The 26,716-nt window shown below is 35.6% G+C and overlaps 1 protein-coding gene across 2 annotated transcripts in view; it reads right to left on the reverse strand.

The window, feature by feature from the left end:
- LOC149072050 (uncharacterized) overlaps positions 1 to 26,029 on the reverse strand; it is a 34,064-nt gene extending 8,035 nt beyond the window's left edge. The window contains exons 1-11 of one of the 2 annotated variants that reach the window (XM_089247818.1): positions 25,303 to 26,029; positions 22,545 to 22,879; positions 21,305 to 21,530; positions 20,877 to 21,090; positions 19,030 to 19,153; positions 18,801 to 18,886; positions 17,311 to 17,484; positions 13,618 to 13,766; positions 9,385 to 9,497; positions 8,637 to 8,715; positions 1,962 to 2,044 (exon numbers count right to left, since the gene is read on the reverse strand). In XM_089247818.1, the coding sequence (XP_089103944.1) occupies positions 1,962 to 2,044; positions 8,637 to 8,715; positions 9,385 to 9,497; positions 13,618 to 13,766; positions 17,311 to 17,484; positions 18,801 to 18,886; positions 19,030 to 19,153; positions 20,877 to 21,090; positions 21,305 to 21,530; positions 22,545 to 22,879; positions 25,303 to 25,917 (2,198 nt within the window). In that variant the 5' untranslated portion in view covers positions 25,918 to 26,029. The remainder of the gene's footprint in view (positions 1 to 1,961; positions 2,045 to 8,636; positions 8,716 to 9,384; positions 9,498 to 13,617; positions 13,767 to 17,310; positions 17,485 to 18,800; positions 18,887 to 19,029; positions 19,154 to 20,876; positions 21,091 to 21,304; positions 21,531 to 22,544; positions 22,880 to 25,302) is intronic. The other variant, XM_089247817.1, reaches the window with a different exon arrangement.
- Between the last annotated feature and the right edge of the window lie 687 nt (positions 26,030 to 26,716).

The following is a 26,716-nucleotide window of genomic DNA, read 5'->3' on the forward strand; positions in this document are numbered from 1 at the left end:
TTATAAAGCATTCAATGATAGCAAACAAGATCTAGCACTCTTCTTGAACCTAAAGAAACCATTTGATAAGTTAATTATGAAATTCTACTTAAAAAATTGTTTTGCTCTGGAATTAGGGAGTTTTTTCACAATTGGTTTTAAAGTTATTTGTCAAATCGAATACAGGTAGTAAAAACTGATTTGGGGATAAGTAAGTTTTAATTTATAAAGAATAGCATCCCACAAGGATTTGTGTTGGGTTCAATTTAATTTTTAATCTATGTAAATATAAAATATCTTGAATTGCATAGTGATGTCATAAGCTATGCTGATGATACAGCCCTTGTAATTAACTGAAAATACTCTTTTCACATTAAAACATCACAATGAACATGATCTAGCCATACAAGACAGTTGGGTAATGTAATCAATAGTAAATAATCGTTGAACTTCGCTAAAACTAAATATATAAATTTTCAACTTTACACCAATAGAAACAATACCAAAAATCTCATAATTCGGAATGCTTATGAATAAACTGTTCATGTCCGTAATCAATAAAACCAAAGAAATTAAATATCTTGATGTAACATTGCAAAAAAGTTTAAAATAGAAAGCTCATGCCCTGACGATCAGCAATAGACTAACTTACATAAATATTTGAATTTTCAGTCTAAAAAAAAGTTTCTATAGATTTCCTTCTGATCAGTTATTATTATGCTTGGGTTATTTCCTTGATATAGTATGCTAGCTGCATCTGAGGGGGGTGACTATGAATCGAACTTGAATCTGATCACTATTCGTCTTAACAAAATTTTAAGAGTACAATGTTTCATTTAAATAGAACTCATTATAAAAATGAGTATTGTTTTAATTTTAGCAAACTCCATATGATAAAAATATTAATATTTATACAAAGAAATCCCTCATAGTTTAAAATAAAAAAATGGATCAAACCTGGGAAGCATACAAAAAATTTTCTATGACATTCACAAACCTAAAAAAAACATTTTCCAAAAATATTTTTTCTATTTCTCCCCCAGAAATTATAACAACTTAAACCGTGATCTAAAGAACGACAAAAACTTTTACTAAAAACTCTTACAAGAAATCTATTATCACAACTATATAAATAATCAATGATATAAAAAAATATATATTTCTCTACTTCAAATCAAAGATACATAATTGATTTGGATACCATTCTTTAATGGCGAAATCAGAATTGGTTTGTAATTTGATTTTGAAAACCGAGCTTGAGGTTATGCTATTCCCTCTGCTTTGGAATGTGTTTGCCACCTGCATAAATCTTTAATAGTTTGCCTTGGAAGGATCGTACCTGATCCCTTAGGCACAACGGAAGCAGACCATGTATGTGTATATGTATGTTTGTATACGTCGTGTTATTATTTTTTGTGTGTGCTCATGAATATGTATGCATGTTATGTTAATAAATTTCAGTTTTACTGCTCCAAATTACCTAGGTGGCACCCGAAAGTGGTGTGATATCTTGTTTCGTAGCCACATCCTATTATCATGTCCTATGGTACCATAGTGTAACTAGCCACAGATCAACGGCACTTTCATCGACAAATAATTTGCATAGAAACCAGGTCTCGAACACCTTAAAAATCATTTTTAAGTTCTGTTATATTACAGAAATTTTGCTCATTATGTCAATTTTTCTATTAGAAAAAAAATAATGGGTTTTCATGAAAATGCAAAATTGTAGGCAGTTAACTTGTAATTATACAATTAATAAAGCACCCCATTTAAGCTTTCATTTGAAGGAGCGGGGGGGGGGGGGAAATATAGATAGCAGAAATTTTGTTCATTGTACTCAAACTCCTTAGAATCTAGGTCAGCTGAATTAAGCTTTTACTGTGCAAACATGTAAGGATTTATGACAGTTTTCGTGTTACATGCTTATACTTGGGGAAATTGGAAGGAGAAAATGAAGTTAAAAATTGAACAATACGTACTGTTCTTTAACATGCTCCTGCAAGAACTTCAACAACTCTCCTGGACCAGCAACAAATGACATCCCCCTGAGAAATGCAGTCACCTATAAGATGAAAAATCAGAATTATTCAAAGTTACAGAAAATTTTATTCTTTTACTTCATGCAGCCATTTTTTTATAATTCTTCCGACTGCCTTTTTTATGTAAGAATTTAGGTGCGAGATTCACATATTAAAATGTTACAAGAAACCACAAACATAAAATGTAACCATGAACTTAGATATGTAATATATATATTATACAAATACAAATACAACGCCACAACAGGCAAACCGCCCAACGAGGTGGCTGACTTAAGAACATCATGGATCCCCGAGCCCCTACCTACTACTGCTACACCACACATGCACCCCCCCCCCCCGCGGAACCCCCCAACGAATCGGTAAATGCGGGAATGTGCGTGTACGTGTAGTGCAACCTGACGTATAGTTTGTTTCTGTGTAATGCTTGTTATGTGTAGTGCTGTCATCTGCCCCCAGTTTTACTAACTATGAGTGAAGTGTTATGGTTGAATGATTTACCGTTGTAGGACTGTTGCTCTCTGTGGCGAGACTTTTAACAGGGAGATCGGCTCGCATTTGCGCCTTGAAGTTGGGAACCACAGAAAACCAACTTCAGCCGACCACCACTGTGGGGTTCGAACCCGGATCCTCGCATCACGAGTCCGGCACTATAACCACTCGACCACCACAGCGGCTTATATGTAATATGTGGTAAACATATCCAAAGAAATTATTGCTTACTTATAATACTCAATGATTTTTCACACACACACAAACCCTTGTATAAATATATTGAAGCCTCTGTGAAGAAGTAAACCAATGTATGTAAACTGAATTTTCATTCAAAAAATATTTACATGTTTGCATTACTATTTTATGTTTTAAACAGGTACCTGAGACTTTCATAATTGAAATAGCCAGAGATAAAAATAACATTATCTCATAACAAAAAGAAAATAACTTTGTGGGATTTTTGAATTGAACATTGGTAACAAACAACTTCAAGTGAAACAGAACAAAAATTATAGTTTTTCTCCGAAACTAAGACCTAACCAGAAAATAAGCCTTAGCTTGATTTTTCAAGATGCCCATTATATAAGACCGATCCCAAAAATTGCCTTGTTAAAATTGTCAGCCAGATGAAGGTATTCTGTAGGTCTGTTGCTATACATGACAGATTGTCTTGTATAAAATGATATTAATATACAATAATGCTATTGACATTTGTATTTAATTGATAATTCAAGTTATTCTGTAGTTTCAAGTTCCCAAAAATGTCTAATGTGGACAAGTGGAAAGCACCTGCAGAGTAATTAATCCTCAGAATGACTGCTATCTCCTCTTAACTGGATCATTTTTAAAATTATTACTGCTCTGTTAAAAATATTTCAGAATTTAATTAAATGAAGCAGTGAGGAATTCAAGAAAAAGATAACCACATGACTTTAGCTCCTAAAAGTTTGGGTTTGACTTAAAAATAAACAAACAACAATGGTTCTGGTTACATAGCTAAAGGTTTTATTTTTTATGGATCAGGACAATTTTGAATACATTTTCTGCAGTGTTTGAAAAGATTGGAGAAAAAAAAATTTCAGGCACAATCCTGATTTCTCAGAATTTTCATTATCTAAATTCATTTATTTTAACACAACCGATCTTCTTGCTACAGTTCTGTATACAACTCAAGGCTCAGATACAATTATGCAGAAATGGGTGTGCTCGTGTATGAACAATTATTTCCTTATTGTATGGTCAGTTTTACTGATCAAATACATAGTTTAACATGCACCAAAATGTATATTTTGACATAATATAAGATGTACACATAAAGGATGTACATACATATTTAAATTAGATATTTCAAGGTTGTGGAAAAAAGAAATTCAATTTTCCCCATTTTGTCCAAAAAAACCCCCCGGGGTTTTTCCCCAAAAACCAGTTTTCCAGAAAAACCCAACCGGGCTGGATTTTTTTATAAAAACCCTGGGTTTTTAACAACCCTGATTTTGAAGTATAAAGGTTGTATAACTACTTTACGATTACCAGATGACAGCACAAGTGTAGGAAAACTAGTTTTTGAATATGTTAATTAATAAAATTCAGTTAGGAGTTTTGCCCCGTAAAAAGCTTTTACTGCATTACACAAAAGTGTGATGCAGTAAAACATTGCTTTTACAAAATGTTCCCAAACAAATGTATAAAACAAATTATGGCTTTCTTTGTAAGAAAATAAATATTCACAAAAATGAAAATAATCAACACACAATGAAACCTCGATATACAAACAAGACTGAAAGAAAATATCATTGCAGAGGGATTTATTGTTACATTAAGTATTATTGTAGCAAGCTTACACTGTATTTTAATTGACATTTTTTATTTTTATTGTAAGCGTATAGTGCTGACAAAACTTTTACGCACCTGGTTTATAGATTTGTTGTGTACTAAATAATTTCTTGTTTTTTAGGCCTTAATTAGAACTAAAATGACCAACCAAAAAATTTATATGATAATTATTTTATTTTTTAATGTGGCACTGAAAGGGTTAAGGGAAATTTTTTTTAAGAGTCCTAATATAAAGAGTGTCTATAATAAATTGACATGTTATGAGCTGTCGACAGCATTACCAACCCATCAGAAAATTAGGACACTCTTGCAACAACTTAAAAGAATACGAAAATTTTTTGAAGCTCCTTCTTCCTACATAGCTCAACACTGAACGCATTCCTTCCCGGCTCCCGAAGAGATAACATGTATGAGAGATGCTCTGTATCTGAGCGTAGATCACTAGGACTTTTTGGACTTAGCAACAATGGGCGTGAGTTTTTTAAGAATCAACTGCTGCAAAGATGTTATGGATATTCTTTTTTAGGAATTTCAACGATGGCAAGAGCTAATTACCATCAATGACAAGGGTGTGGATGCTGGTGGGTATGCCTTCTGCATAGCTGTATCTAAATATAGCATATTGCATTGTTCTTGTCAAAGCCTTGTACACATGGCTGCCTTTTCAGAGGATATACAAATGGATGGGTGCCTGGCGGATGACGGTGTTCATGGGCTGAAAGAAGCACTTGAAGATTTGCGATCATTAAAGTGTCTCAGATGCACAGTTTAAGAACAGGTGTTGATGGAAGGGTAAAAACCCCTATTCCGTTATGGCTGGTGGAATTGCTGCAATCTCCCAAAAGTGGGGAAATATATAATTTACAGAGATTAAATTATCTTAGAATTAAAGTAGAACCTTACAAGGGTAAGGGGAAAGCACCTCAATGCTTTCGATGCCAGGCATGGTTCCATACAACAAAGTATTGTTTTAGGGACCCCAAGTGTGTAAAATGTGCGGACCCACATAAGTTCTCTGAATGTTTGACCCAGAAGGGAAAAGACCCCCAAAGTGTATGAATTGTGGTGGACCTCATACAGCAAACTTTTAGGGTGCCCTAGGGCCCCTGGGATGAGAAGTAATAGAGCTTCTAGAGAAAACTACCGGAGAATGGTTAGGAAGGAAGAGAGGATTTGCGGAGAGGATCCATGGCAAGCTTTAGAATTAAAAACTAGAGTCATTGGTCCCATGGGACAAATGGCTCTAGTAGGTTCTCATATTCACTGGTCCCATATGAGAACCTACTGGTCCGCAGACATCATGATTGGTCCGATAAACCAAAACTTTTAATTTTGTGTTGCGGCTTTATTGCAAAACAAGTGTTGAGGTTTAAAAAAGAATTTTTTTTTCAAATTACATTTTCAGAAAACATTGCGTAAAAAAAGAATTTCTTCTAAGAAGATTGGTTTGCTAAAATTCAAACTGCAACATTAATTAAGAAATAATTAAAGCAAAATATCTTCATAAATGCACATGTCTTAATTTTTGTTTTTAGCATATTCAGCAAATAATAAGACATTTTCAGGTGTCAGGGTTGCCAAGACAGACAAAAAAAAAAGGACTCTGGAATGTGATATCAAATAAGGGGCAAAAGAAGGAACCACCCACATTTTTGTCAGACAGAAAAGATAAAAAATTTATTAGATGGATCCTAAAGGACTGAAAATCAGCTGGTATTCACAACTCAAAGTGATATTCTAGTACAATGCTATTTTTTATACAAAAATTCAATAAAATTTCAATTTAATTTAAGAGAGAATAAGAGATTAGGGTGGCATGCAAATGACGGAAAAATATTGATTCATTGAATGGATGCTAAGGGATCCATGTACCACTCAGTACCACACATACTGCAAAATGCACAAGATATCAAAATCAGTTTCTCTCATAAATGTTTGAATTTCGGCAGACACGGTTTTCTAAATATTTTCTACAGCAAATAAACGATTATCATTTAAATGGCTGAGACAACATAAAATGACTAAAAATAGGCGATTCTCCCCATAGGAGATTCTTCTGTACTAATGCATCACAGGGGAGATTTTTAGCTACTGGCTCCGCAGACCACTACAATTTTTTTCTCAGTTGTTTGGTGATTTAATTAATGGTCTCGGACCTGCAGACCACCAATGATTTCGAACACTGCCTTTACTATGGATAAAGTCGAAATGGATTTAAATAGAAAGATAGAGAATATTGTCTTTGAAAACAGTAGATTCAGGAAAAGGAAGGATAACCCAAAGAAGTTAAATGGCTTTAAGAGGCCTAAGAGAACACAATTTAACGATTCAGACCAAGGTGAGGACGCTGGAGCCGAGGGGGGGGGGGGCTCAACCCATAAGAGTAAAGTGAAAGAAATTAATGAAAACATTATGGAAAAAATTTCAGAAATTAATGATGATAAATTGAGATTCCAATTAAAGAAATGTTCCAACTAATGATGATTAGCCTCATTGTGATTAAAGGGGTAAATTCTAGTGCTGAAGGAGTCAGAATATTTATGGAAAACTTTTTAACAACAATCTGGATTCCCAGGAGATCTTTTTGAAGGTGTTAAAGGCTGAATAATACTGTTAATTTTTAACTCTTTTAATTAACCCTTTAGTTTTAATGTCTAAAATTTTAATTTTTATATATTAATTGACAAAGAGTTAGCAACTATTTTATTTGCCCTGAGGGGACTTTTTGAATAGGGACCCCTAAGAAATTTTTGGAGTAAAAACTTTTTACAAAAAATTTTAGAATTTTTATAGAATTTTATAGAAAATTAGAATTTATAGAATTTTTTATATAGAATTTTAATTTGATGCTCGTCGCTGCAAATCTTATGCTAACTGCGGATGATGATGGTATTGTTATGATTTAAAGCATGCGACAACATGCTAGAAGTGGTCAATGGAAGTAGGCCCATTCGGATTGCTTGGATGTCTATCGATTGTCCATTGAGGAATTGTTTAATTATTGAAATTTAGGTGCCGACTACACATCCAACATGTTTTTGAGTTTTTCCTAAATCCCAACTTTGTCAAAGTTTTTCTTTCCTTTAACTGACATGCACTACACAAAACACAAACATACACAGTCTTGTCTGCTCTTCTTCATGCGCTCGTACGAGCAGTCCTCAAATTGACAGTTTAACACTAAAGGGAAAGGGACTTTTTTTTATCATTCAATCATTTTTGTCGCACCACAGTAATTTTTCTGCACACGAGAGCTAATTAGACTGGGACCAACAATTTATTGCCGATTCCGAACAGTGCCATTTTTTTTTATACTCACCAAGAGGTTGGTGTACTAATCCTTCAATGTGGGACTCCCTGTAGTAGCAATCTTCTCTTGTGGTCATGTCATCATTTCCATTGTATCCCTGTATCAGGAAAGTTTCTGACAAGGACAAACTGGGTATCAAACTCGTGACACCTTTAAACATCCTTTGGTACTTTAGGCGAGTATTTTATCGACATGGGCCACTGCGCTCCAAACTTTTTTTTACACCAAATTCTTTTTCCACCCCTTTGTTAGGACATCCCCAAAATGTCACAGGTTTCTGATGGTATTCAAAAAGCCATCATAAGAGCTCATCGAAATAAATTGTATAATAGAAATATTTAAATCTGTATATACTTTTTTTTAATAATGTGTTTTTATATTCATGTATTTTATATGCATAATAAAGCACTCAACACCGCCCAGCCCCCTCATCCGGGGCAATGGCTAAAATTGGCAATGGTTGATAGAACCTGGGCGGTGCACAGTATGAAATGAAATGGTATTCGAGAAGCAGTAGAGAGAGAATTCTTAAAGTGTCACACTTAATTTTGAACATCCTGTGTTAGTGAAATTTGCATAACAAAGTTGATGTTTTTAAAATAACAGTTGAAAAACAAATATTTTCATTGCAGTTGAATTTTTAGTTTGAATTTTTTTACACACACTCGTGCAATTTTTGTAGCCCTCAAGGCATTCAACTGATTGAACAGATTACAAGTTTACAGTACTTAGAATGATTATAATTACTGTATTTTAACATATATAAGGAATTCCCTTGTTTTTCGGTGCTTAAAATTAAAAAAAAAGGCAAAAAGATATACCTATAATACTATCCACGTATGAGAAACCCTCAATTTTTTTTTTGGGATCCATTTTTGGCAAAAAGAGGGTTCCTTATGCATGTTAAAATACAGTAATAATTGCATTTATGAGATAAAAACTGAGTATTGCAAATCCAAAAATCTTTACTCATTTACCTTTCTGATGCATTTAGAAGGTGACGAGCCAGGAAATTCAGCTTCAACTTCTAAATTAAGAATAACCTGTAGCTGGTATCTGTAATGTAGGGGAAGAAAATGCATACATGTAATTATAAATTTCAATTAAAGTGCAAGGAGAACTAATACTTGGCATAACATAGGGGTACATTTGACATCATGCAACCTAAATTTGCCGTAAATTTCTTAATCGTATTCTAATTTTTTAGAGTTATCTCTTTCATAGTGATGGGCAAGGGCGTAGCGAGGGGGGGGGGACTTGGGGGTCTGCCCCCCCCCCCCCGAACGAAATTTCTGGCTACGCCCCTAGTTATGGGATTGATATCTGATGTCTTAAGTGACCAGATAATCTCAAACTCAGATGTGTGACCCTCAAACAGGTTTCATACTCAACTTTCATGAATGAATTTTCTAGGTTTTAAGTATGTCTGCTAAATATAAAATTAATAACTTAGAGTTTGGAAAAAAAATTAGAGTTTGCCTGATTAGTCTGTTATTAAGAGTGTCTGCTAATGGGGAATGAAATACATTAAAACCCTATTCTAGGGATCAGAAAACTATCCGTTAATAGGGTGTGTCCGCTAGAGAAGGTTACATTGTATATGTGGAAGATTTTTTTCCTGAAAATTTCTGGTGCAAAGCAGGGTTGGTGTTATATCAGGGTTTGTATGCCACTAAAATAAAATAATGATAAAACATGATCAGAGAGAAAGGGAACATTACTTACTCCCTTATTTTACTCGAAATATCACACAAATCCTCTTTCCCAATATATTTGTCTTGTATTTCTTTCATTTTCAACAAGATATGGTGGTTACTCAAGTATTCCTCAACATGGACCTATATTTATAAAAAGGAATTACACATTTCATTAGATCTCCACCATATAAAGTTGCTTCAAACCAGCTGGAATTCGAAAATGGCATAGGTAGATTAAAAGAGCATGGCTTTCATTGTTGGCAAGTGAATGGTTGCTCATTTTGATGTTCTAACAACACACATTTTATCTAAATGTGTAACATAATGGACCCCCTTAAAAGCTGGCCTGTGTTCTCTAACACGAATATTTTGTTGTTAAATTTGTCTGAATATTAGTATTTGTTATAAAATAATTTTTGATCAAATGGCTTGCATTTTAGTGGTTGTGTGCATGCCTCAACCGTCAATCTTCATAATGCTGTTTTTCAGCAATTCTTATAATCTGAACTGTGATCTGCAATCCACGCCAGTTTGCCATTAATACAAGATTTTTAAATTTATTCTCAATCAAATGTCTATATCGGTTGTTTTGCAATGGTATCTGAGACAGTCAGACAAATGCTGTAAATGTTTTTTTTCTTTTTATATATAGTGTACAAGCCCTTGTACTCTAGCTCAAGCCCGAGTGGCATGGTGGTAAGATGCTCATCTAGCACCATGAAAGTTGTCATCACAGTCCCAGGTACAAACCGGAGGGAGGATATAGATATAGATAAGATATTTTCCCTCTTAATGAGCTTGAGGCGACTATCGATAGACAGCACCTTATTTCAAGCCCATCTCATTAATGACAATAAATTGTAATATAGCAATATGGCTAGAGTTGGTGTTTGGTGAAATAGTACTCTAGCTCAGAATCAGATAATTCTAAACCTTGTTGGATTATCAACCTGTTTCATACAGCACTTATATTGTCTGTGCAACAGATCCTGGGTATCACTCGGCTGCTTCAACCTTGTACCTTGTTAGGTACTTTGCCTGCTGTGGCCTTAGAATTTTCATTTGAGTACGATATTATGCCTTTTTTTTCTTTCAAACCGAGCTCAACTTAGGTCTATCACCACCTATGGGCAATTTACTACCTAGTGAGTCTATCAGTCTGAGTGCGTATGTAGCAGGGTTGGTAAAAAAACGTTTTTTTTTAAAAAAACCGGGTTTTTTTGGTTTAAACCGGTTTTTTGTTTTAAATAGTATTAACATTAAAAACAATGAAATTTCTGAAAAATCATTCAAACTTCCAATAATTAATTAAAACAAAATGTTTATTAATATAATTAACACTATTCCCATGCTAATTAATCGATAAATATTTAATACATTTTAACAAAAACCAACTTTTGCAATTTAATTATTTTTTGCTTAACTCAATGGATTACTGTGTGTTTGAAAATTCTTTTAACGTTATTATTAATCATATAATGTATAAAGGTTTTTCTCCAGTTACTTTCAGTATACTTAATTACGAAGCTATTTTGCAAAAAGTAATAAAAATTAGGTAAATATAATGTATTTAATGAATCATAAATAATGCAGATTAATCAGCAATGATTTACGATATACAGGGTGATTATAACTAAGGTTTGGATTTCAAAACACTGTAAAAACAGAACGATTGTCAGAATGACTTGAAAATTGACATGAATATTCCTGAAAAAATTCAATTTTATTTGATAAAGGGGAAAAAATACTTAAAAATGTAAAATTAATGACATCATCCAACATGTGGGAAATTTGCTCGCAGAATGGAAACCATAGTCAGTCATGGCAGAATGATACCTTAATTATAGCATTTCATGATTTGATAATTCATGGAAACATCCCAAAAAACGAATAAATTGAACAAATAACTGCAACTTACTTAAGAAATGTTAAATATGTTGTCCACCACGTGTTCTGGCTATGAGGTTGAAAGCACAAAAATTCTTGTTCAACAACAGAATCGGAGTATGCCATGGTCATAATGTGGATGTGCTTGCAATTCAGCTTTATTAAACCAAACGCCCCCCCCCCCCCCCCGTTCATATTCCTGAGGAACTTCTAACATATAGGAAATGTGTGCTGGAGATTGCAATTCACCAAAGTTTGCAATCTGACCACTGTTTATAACATTTTGAGGTACCCCCACAGCCAGAAGTTGCAAGGGTTAAGATGCATCCTATCAAAATGGGTCTTCAGCAGCTGCTTTGCTGGTATTGCAATGTGCATCTTGATAGAAGTTCTATCCACACACTGATGCTGTGGAAGTGTCGAAATGATGTGGTTGCACAAAATAGATTATACTGTTGGCCAAGTACAGCATCATTTACTTGCACATTTTGCACTTTTTTCTTTTGCGAAAGAAACGTTCATTGCTTCAGGAGTATCCATGCAAATTTTCAAGTCATTCTGATCAGTACTTATTGTATAGTTTTGGAATCAAAACTTAAATTATAATCACCCTATATATAGCTGATTATTTTTCTTAAATCTGTTACTACTATACAGTAGAACCTTGATTAACTGGGCTTAACAGTGTGTGTGCGTGTGAAAGTATAAAAAAAACAACTATTGAATATTAAGACTGGGAGATATACAGTAGGAGATGTGCTACTTCTTATGGGAAAGAAAATGAAAATGTATGTGAGGTAATGTAACAACTAGTACACTAGTCTTTGTCCTTTAAGGACAGCTGGTGTCTTTATTGGATTATAGGACCACCTGCCCCTAGCATGATGGTGTCACTACTGTAGCTGCTTCTTTGTGAAGGGAAAAAGAAACCCTGTGAGATAATACACCACTATATTTAGATGTGTGATGCAATACTTATTCATGAATTTGGTAAAGACAGAGCATCAGAATGTAGCCAAAGGTTAGAAAATGTTGTAAGAATGAGAAATTTTGGCTTTTATATATAACTTTAAATAACTAAGATACTTTAAATGAAATATATATATATATATATTCTGGCCACTTTTACGAGACTTTTTGAAAAAAACCACTTATAAAATCTTATGTCATTTAACGATATACCATCAGAATGTACCCCAAGGATATAAAATGTGGTAAAAATGAAGCATTTTGACTAATAATGAACCAATATGATATTTTTCAAGGAAAAAAATTATATTTAGGCAACTTTTATTTGATTTTTTGAAAAAAACCACTTGGTTAAAACCAAGGTTTAAACCAACATGGTTTAACCTAGGCAAACCAACATGGTTTAAACCAAACAACCCTGGTATGTAGTGTTGTGCTTTTGACTTTTCAGTGCTGCCATCTATATTTTAGAAGTGAAGTGAGTGATGCGTTATGATTGAAACATTTGTACTGTTTGTAGGTCTGTTGCTCTCTGTGGCAAGACTTTTTAAAGGGGAGATCTGCTCAAATTCGTGCCTTGAAGTTGGGAACAACAGAAAACCAACTTCAGCCAACCACCACTGTGGCAACGGTGGGGTTATTTGTCCTATCACCTATACCAGTGGTTCTCAACCTTTGGAAGCTCGCGGCCCAGTAAATATCTTTTGCGTAAGGCCTTTCAAAAGGCCTGGTAATACACACAACTAACGAGAAATTAATGAAGAAATGAAACTTAGAACCCGACTCATGGCCCGACGGTTGAGAAACACTGGCCTATACTACATACAACATAACCTTGATTAACCTAGGCATTTTACCAGACTAAGGCCGACTAGAGCATGGCAGTGATGCAATCATAGCAGATTAACTGAACTCACTGATATAGGTGTTGATGAATTCTAACATCTTATAAAAGTTGTTTCTTGAAGAGTTTGTGCTACATGTCAAAAATATTTAAAGTGGGGGGGGGGGGGTGCCTCTTCATATTCATCCAAGGGGTATTTCACTTGGGAGATACAAGTGACAGGTACCTACTACAGCACGAGTCGTGTGGTGGTAAGATGTTTGTCTACCACCGTGAAGATTGCTGTCATGGTCCCGGATTCGAATCTGAGGGAGGATATAAATAAGATATTTTCCCTAGCGAACTTGAGGCAACCACTGATAGACAGTGCTTTCATTTCTAACCCATCTCATTAATGACAGTAAATTGCAATATAGCAATATGGTCAGAGTTGGTGCTTGGTGAAGTAGGTACCTACCACAGAATGCGACAGCATCCATTCAAATCATTCTAAAGCATCATTGATATTAAAAATAATTCATTTGAAACATATAAAATTTGTCAGATGAAAAGGTGACAAACCTTTTGCACAGGAAATGATTTTGTCTTTAGAAATAACAGAGTATCACCAAGAATAGTCTGAGCAACTTGCAATATATCCTTCAGTGATTCAAGACAAGTATCATATGAAACTCTAAGGCACTCAATAACTTTTTCCTCGTCTTCACACGCTGAAAAGAAACATTACATCATGTGCAATAATGATAACCATGTTTGCAAATGTTAAATACCTTTACTTGATACATAAATATATAACATCATAGAGTTTTCAGCAAAATCTGTTTGATCATTTCCCTAACTTTCCCTGACAGAAACTCCAGTCAGGCAGATTTTGATGCTCAACATAATTATGTTAGACATGAAAATCTTGACATTCCAAATTTTGTATTTTCGTTTTTTGAGTGTTTTCATTTCCCTGGTTTTCCAGGTCACTGGAAACCATTTTTTTATGAACATTCTGTCGGTTGCATTTTATCTTTTGGAAATATGCTCATGCTCTATTTGATATGCTAATTTATTCAGTTAAATTGTTGCTGGGTGTGTGTCTAGTACAAAGCTCTATTTCTTTAACAACTGGACCTTATTACATCATTTTTAAAATCTATTTTAGCATATCAGTTTCTCCATCTTCATCAGATGATATTAATTCAATTGTTGCTGAGAGAAAATGGTTCATTAAGTTGCTTTAATTTACACATTTCAGAATTTTTAGAGTACAATACAGTGGGCTACCAACTATATAGCCTAATGTGGTGGAAGGGCAGGCCAGATAGCAAAAAAGGGAGGAAATATAAGCTGGAGTTCTATAAATACTCAATTCCTACACCACCAATATCATAACAAAAACTCATTCAATACCAAAACATGCTCTTATTTATATTTTCGGACCTCTTAGTACCAGTCAATACTTTATAAATATTTGTTATGTACGAAAGATTTTTTAAGGGGCTTTAAGTAAGGGACAACTCAAGGTTGTGGTGTCGCAGGCAGTTCTTCTCTAATAGGATTGTTAATAAATGGAATAGTTTTTATCTCAGGGGGTCATGAATTCTAACACAATTGACATGTTTAAAAAAGAAGTATGATAAACACAGTGGGGTAAATTGAGAAGCTACCCATACTTATATGTAGTATATTATATGTTAATATTTTAGACATACATACTTTTATATTGGGCAGCTGTATTTTGGCATCCATATTTTATTTGAGCATAACATATGTGCATATACAAGTAGTAACCTCGCTGGACAATTAATTTGACTGTTGTGGCATTTGTATTTGTACTGTACGTTTTATTGCAGAAAAAAAGAAGTCCAAAAATAAAAATGTTGTGCACATTTTAAGACAAATTTTATAATATATAATTTAATTGCAGAAAACATAGAATCAGGTACACTGTATTGTATGAATACATACACTTTTAAAATACACAAAACATTAACGTAAAATGTAGGCTTCATCCCTACAAAAATTTATTCAAACTTATTTTGCTGTTCATTGATAAATGATTACACAAATGTGAAAAAGGTATGCCTAAGATGAAATGGTGGAAAAATTTTATGCTTTACACGTCTCAACTTGCACACAACACATAAAAGGACTGTGGCTTAAGATACCTTAACAAAGTAAATTATTCCTTGTTTTATTATAGAGAATTATGATAATTTTTTTTACTAGGCTGGACAGTCATGAGCCTTATAGTGGTCTCATCACAATTATAAATAAAATTGGTATTTTCAATTACAAATATAATTGTTGGTAATTATTCAAATGATTGATATTGAATTTTAATATTTAAACAAATATTAAAAAAATGAGTACTTGAAAGATTTTTATCTGTACTTCTTCTACTATGCTTACAAATATTTTTATGTCATATTTATTCAGTTGTATTGGTATGTGTTGCTGAAATTGCACTGTGAAATCTTTTAATTTTCTATTGCATGTAGCATTATATCAGTCTCATTGTCCATACAATCACTATCTTCATTTTCACATGTGTCCATTCTATTGTGAAATGATGTACACTGATATCTTGGCTAAAGAACACAGTTCGTTTCCAAATCACATTTCCCAACCAAAATCTTCATGAGTCAAAATATATGGGGAATAGGTTAAATCATTCTGGATGCTAGGTTAATCTTTATTCTGAAATAACTTGCGAACCATTGATCCTAGAGCAGAGGTTCTCAACTGGGGCTTGATGTGCACTTCCCAGGGGTTCCGCGGCTACTCAAGGATACTAAAATAAATCAGTAAATTTGATAAACAAAAAAAAAAGAAAAGAAAAAAGGAGGCCTAAAGGGTACCGTCATATAAATAATATACTAAAAATTGTTCCTCGAGTTTAACAGGGCTCTGCCATAGAAATTATACACTGAAAAGGGCTCCACGAGTCAGAAAAGGTTGAGAACCCCTGTCCTTGGGGCACACTTTTGATTACAAAAAATATTTAAATAAACCTATAGACCTCACATGCATCATTTATATTGCAAGGGATTGCATAACTATTAAAGTGAAAAAAAAATTCATTTGGTCATTGTCTTAAAAACCCAAATAGAAAGTTGATGCTCTGTCTCTCCCAATCCTACTGAAAAATTTCCACGTTTTAAAGTGCAGTATTTACTGAGTCGAGATATTTGAATTAAAAAATAGCTGAAGCTGAAGGAAAGAATGGTATAAGCTCAGGGCTGTCTTAAGAGAATCATGGGCCTCTGGAAAAACCAGACTTTCTGAGGCCTCAACCTGGCTAGAAATGCTTGCCTACCAATTAGCATGTTTACTATCAAACAGGGCCGTAGCGTGCCTTCTCTGGACCTCAGTGCAGATTTCTTTCTTGGGTTCCCCCCAAAAAGATTATGCTAAGAAAAAAAGAGGGTTTGGAGCCCATTTAGCTCGGGGTCCTGCTTGCCCCAGCCTAGTTGCGGACCCGCTATCAAAAATTTTAATTAGATCCCATTATCTTCAGGCCCCTCTGCACTGGAAACTCTGCGCCATGCCTGGGTGGGTCTATGCATTACGATGTCACTGCATAAACTAACAAACAAGTTCATTGTAAGTTTATATGCAATTTTCCCTCTCATTTTCAGCTATTTTTGAACTCAAATATCTCAACAAGCACTTTGGATCATTAACAACTTCATAAGTGAGCCTCTTAGGACAGACTTGACCAAATAAAAAGGTTTTTTTTTACTTTAATTACTATACAATAATATTTCTTGCAATATGAAATGACTTGACATGCAATCTAAACTTTATTTGATTACTTTTTCTAATTGGAAGTATCCTTCTAAGATCAACAGTTCGAGAGTTATTCGGGTGCAGCAGCCCATGTCGATAAGATACTTGCCTAAAATACCAAAGGATGTTTAGAGGTGTCCCAAGTTTGATACCTGGTTCGTCCTTGTCAGAAAACTTTCCTGACACAAGGGTACAACCAAAATGGCGACATGACCACAGAAAATATTGCTACTGCAGGGAGTCCCCCATCGAGGAGTTAGAGCACAACCTAAGTATAAAAACAAGCCTTGAACAAAATTGAACTCTTTTTTTAATGGTTTTAAAGTGACTCATGCACTTTTCTCCAACTAAGGTATAAAGTCAGTTCTGAAACATTCGTCGGTACACCTGGAGTATATTGAATCATGTAAATATATGAAAAACAATGTCTTTTTTTTTGCATATGGGGTAAGTTTTGTCTTTCCATGAACTTACCTGATTCTGACAGAGTAGTCGGCAGATTTCTCTGAGCTGAAAATGATACGGATGACACACATGGAGATCTCTTTGATGAGGATCCTTTTCTGAATTTTGAAACTCTTGAACAACCTGGGCTAGTCAGGCTTCTTTTGCAGCTAAGTCTTGGACTTCTCCTGGGACTGCTTGTTTCTAAAAAATAAATACTATAAAAGTTAATTTAAAAAGATAAAAATAAAATAAAAGCTATTTTAAAACTTCTTTATTTTGCATTAGTAGAATCTAGATTGAATTATGGCACAACATTTTAGAAGGGGGGGGGGGGGACATACTTCAGCAATCCTTCTACATTATTCGTCACACACACAAGTCCTTCATCCGTATCATTCTGAGAAAAATAACTCTCACATACATTTCCACACTTTCCAATCATTAAAGATACTCCCTCAACAACATTTGCATATTTATAAAAGGTTAATAATGTTTTATAAAAGAAGTGGTCATCTCAAGCTGAAATTACATAAATGTGAAACACAATTTAGAAGCCATACTATACAGCTGTGATTCCCAATATGGGCATTAACGCCCCGGGGGGGGGGGGGCAATGAATGTTCCAGAGGGGCAGTAGAAGCTACGGGTATAACATAGGATTCTATGGGTTAGATTGTGTGTCGAGGCGATGAAAGAAAAAAATTTCTTAAGAAGGGGCCAATGGGACAAAAAGATTGGGAAACTGCTATACAGGTACCAAAGCCAAATAAAACTCTTTTCTAAATTTTTTTTCCCTTTATTCAGCTCCTAAAATATTTAATTCATTTCCTTAGTTAATAAGTGAACAATCTTCATGTACATCTTTTTTAAAAAATTTAATAAAATCTTGGTTGTCAACTCACGAAAATTTGAATTATCTATTTGACAATGTAATGTAATCTTCTTTTATCTTGCATATGCTGTTAAATGCCGATTTTTTGTCCATCAACTCTATTCCTGTTGCCACTTATTTCTTAGTATTATATATATATATATATGTGAATTTTTTTTTCTTTTGTTATCATTTGCACTGTGACAAACATGTATCAATTATTGTTTTTGTGGGCCCATAAGCTTGCTTAGCCCCTAAGTGTTTTGTGTCTGTGTTTCAACTACTGACTAAATAAAATTATCTTATCTTAAAAAATGGATATTCTGTTATTATTGATATACTTGTTCAATTAAATATTTCCTCATTGTATCTTTTACATTCCACATGCTAATTATTAGCATCAAGTGATTTTAAATTATGTAATCAAGAGGGCCATAGTGAGGAGGAGGAGTAGGGTTCTGCTTCTCTGCTTCCCCCCCCCCCCCCATCACTGAAATGTTAGAAATGGCTGATATTTATGGTATTACATAACCTATTTTGTTTTGTCACTTTATCTCTTTCTCTCTCTCCCCCCCCCCTCCCACAAAATATCAGTTGTCCTGCTCCACAAGAAATTTGACTATGGCCATGGTAGTCAAACACTTACCTAACGGTTTTTTTCTCTTTTCATTGGAGAGTCTGTGTTGGAGCTTCTTCAAGAAACTTTCCATACAGCCATACTCTTGACGTGGACTAAAGTGACGTCAATTGTAGATCGAGCAAAGCACAAGTAAAATAAAATTAATACTGCTAAACTTTACTTCTCAAACATAATACAGGACAGAGTTTAATCTTAATAAAGGCACAAAATTTCTAAAGAACTTTGATTTTATTACCTCTCGAACAAAAGTTCAGATGAAGGCTCCTCTTGAGATTTCGAATCTGACACAGCAGAGTTTTTTTGAGAAAGTATATGCTCAGCTAGCTCTTGCGAGGACATCATATCATTTTGTAAATTGGCTAATCAAATGAAAAGGCAGTTGGTTATATTGTGTGTGTAAAGGAAAAATTGATGAACAAATATCAATAATAAAGCAGGATAGACATTTGCACAACCAAATTTACAAATGGAACAAAAGATGCTCAGGCTTATAATGAAATGAAGAAAAAAAAGTTATAATAACAGCAGAGTTTCACTTGTTTTTTCCCTTTATTTATTCAGACAATGAATGGTAGACTGATAATCTTCAAATAGAATAATGTCACATAGTAATAGCTCAGTCACAGATCCAGAGCAGAGTAAGAGCCCTTCCAAGCAAAGAACAGTATGGGAAAAATCAGTCAGTCCCATAAAATATGAGACGATGCTACAAAATAAGTCGTTTCTCCAGACACATCACCCTGGATCCGTGAGGGAGTGTGTCTCAGGCCGTGCAGTCACACAGGGAACTGCTCTAGGAGATGCTCCAAATCCGAGTTCCTTTACCATGGAAAAGGTTTTGTTTAGAACTACTATATATGGCCAGTAATTCATTGCTTATCCACCCTCGCCTCTCTCTGAAAGAGATGTGGTTCAAAACTGAAAATTAGGGAATATCTAATGTTGTCAATAGTAAAAAAAATAAACAACGACAATTTTTGAAATTCGCATAGAAAACAACAAAAATCAGGATCTAAACAACTAAAGCACTTTTTGTCAATATTATTTCAGTTAATATAACTTTTCTTTACAACAAGTTGTATAATTTTTTTTAATAAATGGCCACAAAAAGACCTGATCTAGTTGGAAAATAACTAAGATGGCAATACTGGGAATATCTCCTACAGATACAAGATTCTGTGAAAAACTGGTTATATTTGGAGATGATGACTTTAGGAAGAAAACTCAACTCTGCCTTCATGGGGACTCAAACCCCAGTCTAAGAAGAAAAATTTTACATGTTTCCATATCTTGGGGGGAAGTAGAACACTCGTCTGGCAAATGAGAGGCCAGGGTTCGAGTCATCGTGGAGCAAAATGTGAATTTTCTTTCTAACGTCATCATCTCCAAACATAACTAGTCTTTTGTGGAATCTTGTATTAACAAGTGGAGAGGACATATTTCTCTACATCTCCTATAGATATCTCCTTTATCTTATACCAATATATATATATTTTTTAATCATTTTTTCACATGCTGTCCACCAATCAATCATAAACTCTTCAGCAATATCTGATCAGGTTTTTTTTGCCATTGTCTGATGAATAAAATTTTTTCAGGAAACTCTGTCATAGTAGATTAGAGTTTACTCTCATATTCTGCCAACCCTAGCAGTTGGCATCGGCAGATGTTTCCGGATCATAGAGTTGGTGATCTCAGCTTATATTTATGCATTGTTTCGGATTGGGTGGAACCACCTTGTTGTGACTGGTCATTGTTCATCGAATGTTGTTCGCTGATGAAATTTACTGTCTGTCAGAAATGCTTCCATTTGACAGCTGGGATGGAATTAGTCGATTTTGGCTCTTTACGTTTGAACAGATAGTGAATTTTTTCACCCCTCCCCCTTTCTTTTCACCTACTGGCTATAAGCTTTTCGGATCAAGTGAGTGTTTGTATCAGCAAGGTTCTAACATATCATTTAACCGTAGGATGAATCAAACACTCTGAGCATTAGAAATGTGTTCAAACCTTTCACTACCAATTTTAGGACACGTATGATCCAGTGGGAGTAACATGTTTAAATGATGAAATACTACTCACAACTTAATAATGAAGACAGACAGTCTTTTGAAACATCATTGTTTTCAACATTCTGAACATCAAGAACACTGTCGAGTGTTAAAGACACCACTGATGATTCTTCTTCTTTATGCAAATTGTCAAGTGAATCATGAACTGCAACCACAGCAGATGCAATATTCAACGGATAAAATATAGCTTTGCTACTTGCGTCACCATCATCTTGCTTCAAAATCTGATGATAATAATAAGAAAAACAACTTACGGATATAGCTGTTAAGCTCATGAAAATGATCTAACATTTCAATATTTGTCTTCTCGAGTGTGTTTCAAGGCAAGGTTTGACATAAACTTGGTAGTTTATTACTTGCAGCTACATAGCAACATCACAAACCATATTTGTATCAATGTCTCATTAGTTTTCAAGCATAAAAGTACAAAATACTTACCAAACACTTTTTCCGAATACTCAATGCATCTATCACTTTGGCAAACAGCAATGTATCCTCTTTTGAAGAACAGTCATCTGACACAGTCACAAGATATGTCGTAAGTGGCATTCCATAGAACTTTATAGAAACAACACCATCAACTAAGAACTTTAGCGTCTTAGTTTCCTCGGAGCTTTGACTCGATAGCTTGACGTGTTGTTTCCTACACACCTGACTTCCGTTTCTGGAAAAGCAATGAGAACATGGATTGAGGAATACCCTAACAACTTTTTTTCAAATCAAGTCCATTAACATGCAGCAGTATCACATCAATCAAAACAGGGCTTTTCTGAAGTATAAATGATATCCCCTCCTGCAGGGCAGTAACTATGGGGGGGGGGGCAGAGGGGGCAATTGCCCTGGGTGGCAGTTTTAGGTGGGAACAAAGAACAGTTATAGAATTATAGAATTTTAAAGTTGCAGGGGCGACAAAATAACGTTTGCCCTAGGCAGATGAATCATGTTTGAGCCCGGCAGCAAAAATCCTAATTACAGCTCTGCCCTCCTGGAACGACTGAAATATCACGGAAACAAAACAAAAAAACTGACAGAAAGCAAGATCTTTGAAGACATACCATGGTTATACGCAGGTGGACTTTACAATTATAAGCCATCTTAATTTCTGCTTATTTAAAATGCATTTTGAAGGGGTTGGTAGCTCAAAATTTTCCTGGAAGGTATTCCTTGCGCCTGTCATGAAGCCGAATCGCAACATATTTCAATTAAGATAAGAGCTTGCTGTTGAGAGGGTGATTTTATAAATAGCTTAAAATTAGTCTCAACATGGGGTGACTATTTGTCTCACATTTTCTGTGATAGTCCTGCGTTTTTCTGTTCCCCCCCCCCCATCCCGACTTTTTTTTAAAAAGTCCTGGTTTTACCACTTTTTTAGTCAGTGTTATTGAATTTGTTGTTGCAATATTACCAGGGGGGGGGGGGGGTGATCACCCGATCACCAAAATCTGCTTGATCATTTCTCTCTCTGACCAAGACTCAAAACTTCCCCGTGACCAAAACTCTGAAAGTAAAAAATATAATTATTCACAATCTTAACCTTCTCCTAATTTCAAATTTTATTTCTTCAGTTTCATGGAACATTTCCCTGACTTTTATAAAATATTTCTCTGTTTTTCCCTGACTCCCCAGGTTGCTGGAAACCCTGTATGAGTTGGATATAATCAGACAAAAAAAAACTCACTTCGAAGTAACTGTACCAGCAGTTGCTAACGGCAAAACAAACTTTTCTCCACTAGAAAATGAAACGCTACAGATGGAGGAGTTCACATCACCTTTCCTTCTTGAACACATATCGAACAATACCGTGAAGAAATCCTTGACCTTGCAGTGATTAAGCTCCTCGTGGATGACTGCATTTTGCGAAGGACACAGGGCACTGCTACTGCATAACACAGAGTTATTCATTTGTGAGATGTCGCAGGCTTGAACAAGCTTCCTCAGTGAAATTGAAAACCCGTTCAGATTTGTGACAGCAGAAAGGAACGCTTTATAAGCTTTCACACCTTCCGGCGAGACCTTAAAAAAAGATTATCATGAAATAAAAAGGATTTCATACGTGTATTTCATTAGTTTTGCAAATATTTCTATCAATTAAGGAAACTTCCTATTTTGGTAAACACAACAGTGACATTTTACAATACCATTCACTTTGAGTCAACACAGCAATTAAAATAGTGTAATGACAGATCTAAAGCAGGGGTTCTTAAAGTGTCCCAGGGATGTCCACAAACTCTACCTAGGGCATCGTATCACGCTAATGTGCTCCTTACATGATTAGTTGGAATCACAATTTGCCTATTTTTGCAGTTGTGAATGGTAGAGAGCGTCACAAATATATAATCATTAGCAGCAAGGAGGTGGCAAATAAATGCAGTTAATATAACTTACAATCACAATGGACCTACAGGTTAATGAGTGCTAAGGTGAAAGAGTCGCAGATAAATGACCATTAGGCTAAGGAATGCATGAGTAAGGGGAGGGAACAGCTAAAAGTTAGGGACAAAAGAATACATGGCAATTAGTTCAAAATTCCCCCATAGGTGACAGACAAAATAATAAACGTCCATTAGTTCAGGGAGGCACAAGAGTAACCCTCCCCCACTCACTTCGTAAGTACTTCTCTGGTCTCTGGGTAGGGTAAGGAAGTAGCGGATAAATGGGCCGAGTTGTAACAAGGATTTTGTGGTGGGGGGGTGGGGGGACAAATTTTATCACCAAACCACTGCAAAATTTGATGATTTTATAACAATGTTTTTGTTCCATCCAAAAATTTGCCAACCCCTGAAGTTTGCTGCCTGATGCAGTTGACTCCTTTGCCCCCCCCCCCTCTACTGTAAAGAAGTCACTGTGAATTTGGGTGGGGCGAGGTGGTAACACAAAGTAGAAACGAGTAAATATAAGCCTGACCTAGGTAAGGAAGTCACAAGTAATTAGTTTCTGGTCAAAAGGAGCCACACACATCAAAGGTGAGAACTAATGCTCTAAAGCAGTATTTCTTCACCTTTTTTTCCCCATGTTCTCCCCTCATCTAGGGCACCCTTTCCGCATCAAGAAGTGGGACTCTGTATTATCAAATTTATTTTGTAAGCAAATTTGATATATTGAATTTTTTTTCTGAGGTTGACTGCCTGATCAAAAGAGGGTTTTTGTGGGGGGGGGGGGGGAAAGGTTCGATGTAGTGCTGTCTCAACACATATAAAAGTTTACATAAGCCTCTTTTTTAAATCATCCAATGGGACATATTTTTGCTCTTTGGAATTATTAGGGTCAGCATAGCCTACATATATAGTACTGGAGAAAAGTTTTGATGTGTATTGTGAGTTGGCATCAACTTCAAAAAGTTCCGTCAGTGAGCAGAATACCAAATATGTATTCAGCTACAAATGCAGAGGCCAAAAAAAGGTGAGCTTCTCCAATGAGGTGGCAGAAAGGAATGGGGAGGGTGGGGGTAAATACCTCCTTCTTAACTAACTTTAAGAACAATTTGTGTGTCTGAAAAGCAGTAATTTGCAGACAACAGCAAATTACTATCATCACTAGAAATAATGAATGTAAATAGTTTTATCAGGTCTGCTATCGAAACTAATAGCTCAAAAAATTATCAAAAAACCAATTTAATATACAGTAATTATACCTAGTCCCAAGACTGCACAAAACCACCTATCGGGCCCTATGCGGCCCAGCTGTTGCCCACCCCAGTATAGCCTGTACTGTTTTCTCCATCATGCTGCATTGCTTCTCTTGTTGGAGAGAGAATCTCATTTTTTCAGGTTTTACATTTCATATTTCTATTTTAGCATTAAGGAGACAGGGTCAATGTCTGGGTTGGTCTGAATTGCAAATGCTGTAGCTAATACTTGATCATCTCCAGAGAATATTATATGTATTAATTCTATCATAATTAATTACAGTCATATAAAAATACATTCCTCTCACATAGCATATCTGTGTTTTTTTTGAAAATTACATTTTCACCCATTGTAACTTACAGTAGTGCTCTATTTCCTCACCGTTGGCAATTTTAACGATAGTTGGCAACTTCATTTGCCTTTAAAAAATTTTGAGGTTATAATTGGTAAATTTTTATTAGCATTTGACAAATTTTTTTTGATGTATTTGGCATATTTATTTGCTTTTGAAATTTTTTTTTTTGGCAATAAGGGCCAACCTTACTTGTGCTTTTGATAATTTTTTTCCTTTTTTTTTTATGTAATTGAGAACTCTCGCATGGCAATGTCCCGTATGGAGATCCCATTCTCCGGTATTTTTATGAGTATTTATTGCGGTGTGTGTATTGATACTTTTTTATTGAAAAACATTTTGCAGGCTGCTGGCTCGTGGGCCGTAGGTTGTGCACCTTGATCTATACCAATTCAACCCGACGGTAAATATCAAATTATTTAATGCATGTGTTGAACTTAATATATGCAAAGTTATACCAATGTATCATTGTGCACAGTATCGACCCAAACAAGATTAATGTTTGAATCAACGATGAACTTTTTATGGAGCGCCGGAGGCATCAGCAAACCCTGGAGTTGAGCAGCATCACCTTCACCGTTGACCATCACTGGACACTGCGAGAACACAAATACAAAGTTCTGGTTGAGTTCACATCTCGAATGATTTCTGACGGGTGAAAAGGCATCGGGCGAACTCCAATCAAAATCACAGAGCATTTCCACGAACAATTTATTCACGATTTTGATTACAGTCTCGGTGGAACCGTTGGGAGCTTGACAATAGCTGGACGATTCGTAGAAATGTCTCAGCTTCCTCTCCAACGACAGGAACGACTCTAGGTTCGAGTCCCGGAACGTGTGTTTCTCCATCTCTTGAGCGAGGCCGCCCCGGCTGTTGAAGAACTTGTAACCGAACAGGAACTCTTCTTCGTCTCGGCAGCGATTGGCGAATTCGGTGAACAAGCGGAGGCAAATGATACGTAAACAAGACAAGATTTTGTCCAGGGAGTCTTCTTGCCGAAGCGTCGCGCTTCCCGCCCCGTCCAGAAATGCGCTTCCGTCAAAGAGCAAAACGGCTTTAAAAGGAGCCATTGGATGGTTTTTATTTTCACTCCCACATCACATTTAATGCACGTCTGCTTCTAATCAACAAGACATTTTTGATTTACGCGGACGCCAGACGACTGTTTACCAAGATAAAACACAACTTTTGTTGCCAGATTTCATATACTGCGATCGCCTGCAGATAAAGTGTGACAGACCATAATTACAGGTCCCGTGTAACGGTTCATAATCATATCACAGCCGTACCCCCTTCCGCCCAATCCTAGTTGCGACCAGGTGGACACTTCCTGTTAACGGACATTTTTCATAATTGCGTCGATGCCGCTGCGATGGTCGAGTGATCATCGTGACTCACTCACATCGTGAAGAACCGGGTTCAAACACCATCAGCGCCACAGTGGTGGAGCTGGGTTTTCTGTGGTTCCCAACTTCGAGGCGTGAATGTCAGCCGATCTCACCGTTGGAAAATCTCTCCACGAGCAGTGCCGTCTTAACGCATGGGCACGGTCCGGGGGCCTCACAAAAATGAGAGCCGGTTTAAATTTTCGACGATTGACCAGATAGGGCCTCAAAAAATTACTTGGCCCGGGGGCCCCACAGAGAGCAACAGGCCTAAATGGTGTAAATATTCAATCATTATATTTAACTCACAGTTTGAAATGTAGATAGCAGCACTGAAAAATCAGTCACAATAATAGTTACGCCCACTCCTTCGGTGAAAAATTGCGCTCGCCAAGCAATGGCTTATTTACAAGGAAACTTGGTGGGCTATAACTCAGGGTGGCAGACTTGAGGAGTGAGCATGGGCGGAGATACGGGGGGGGGC

Source organism: Pholcus phalangioides, unplaced genomic scaffold, assembly GCF_987345545.1.
Source record: "Pholcus phalangioides strain wild (caught in Gottingen) unplaced genomic scaffold, Ppha-v1.0 ptg000018l_1, whole genome shotgun sequence".
Classification (NCBI taxonomy): Eukaryota; Metazoa; Arthropoda; class Arachnida; order Araneae; family Pholcidae; genus Pholcus; species Pholcus phalangioides.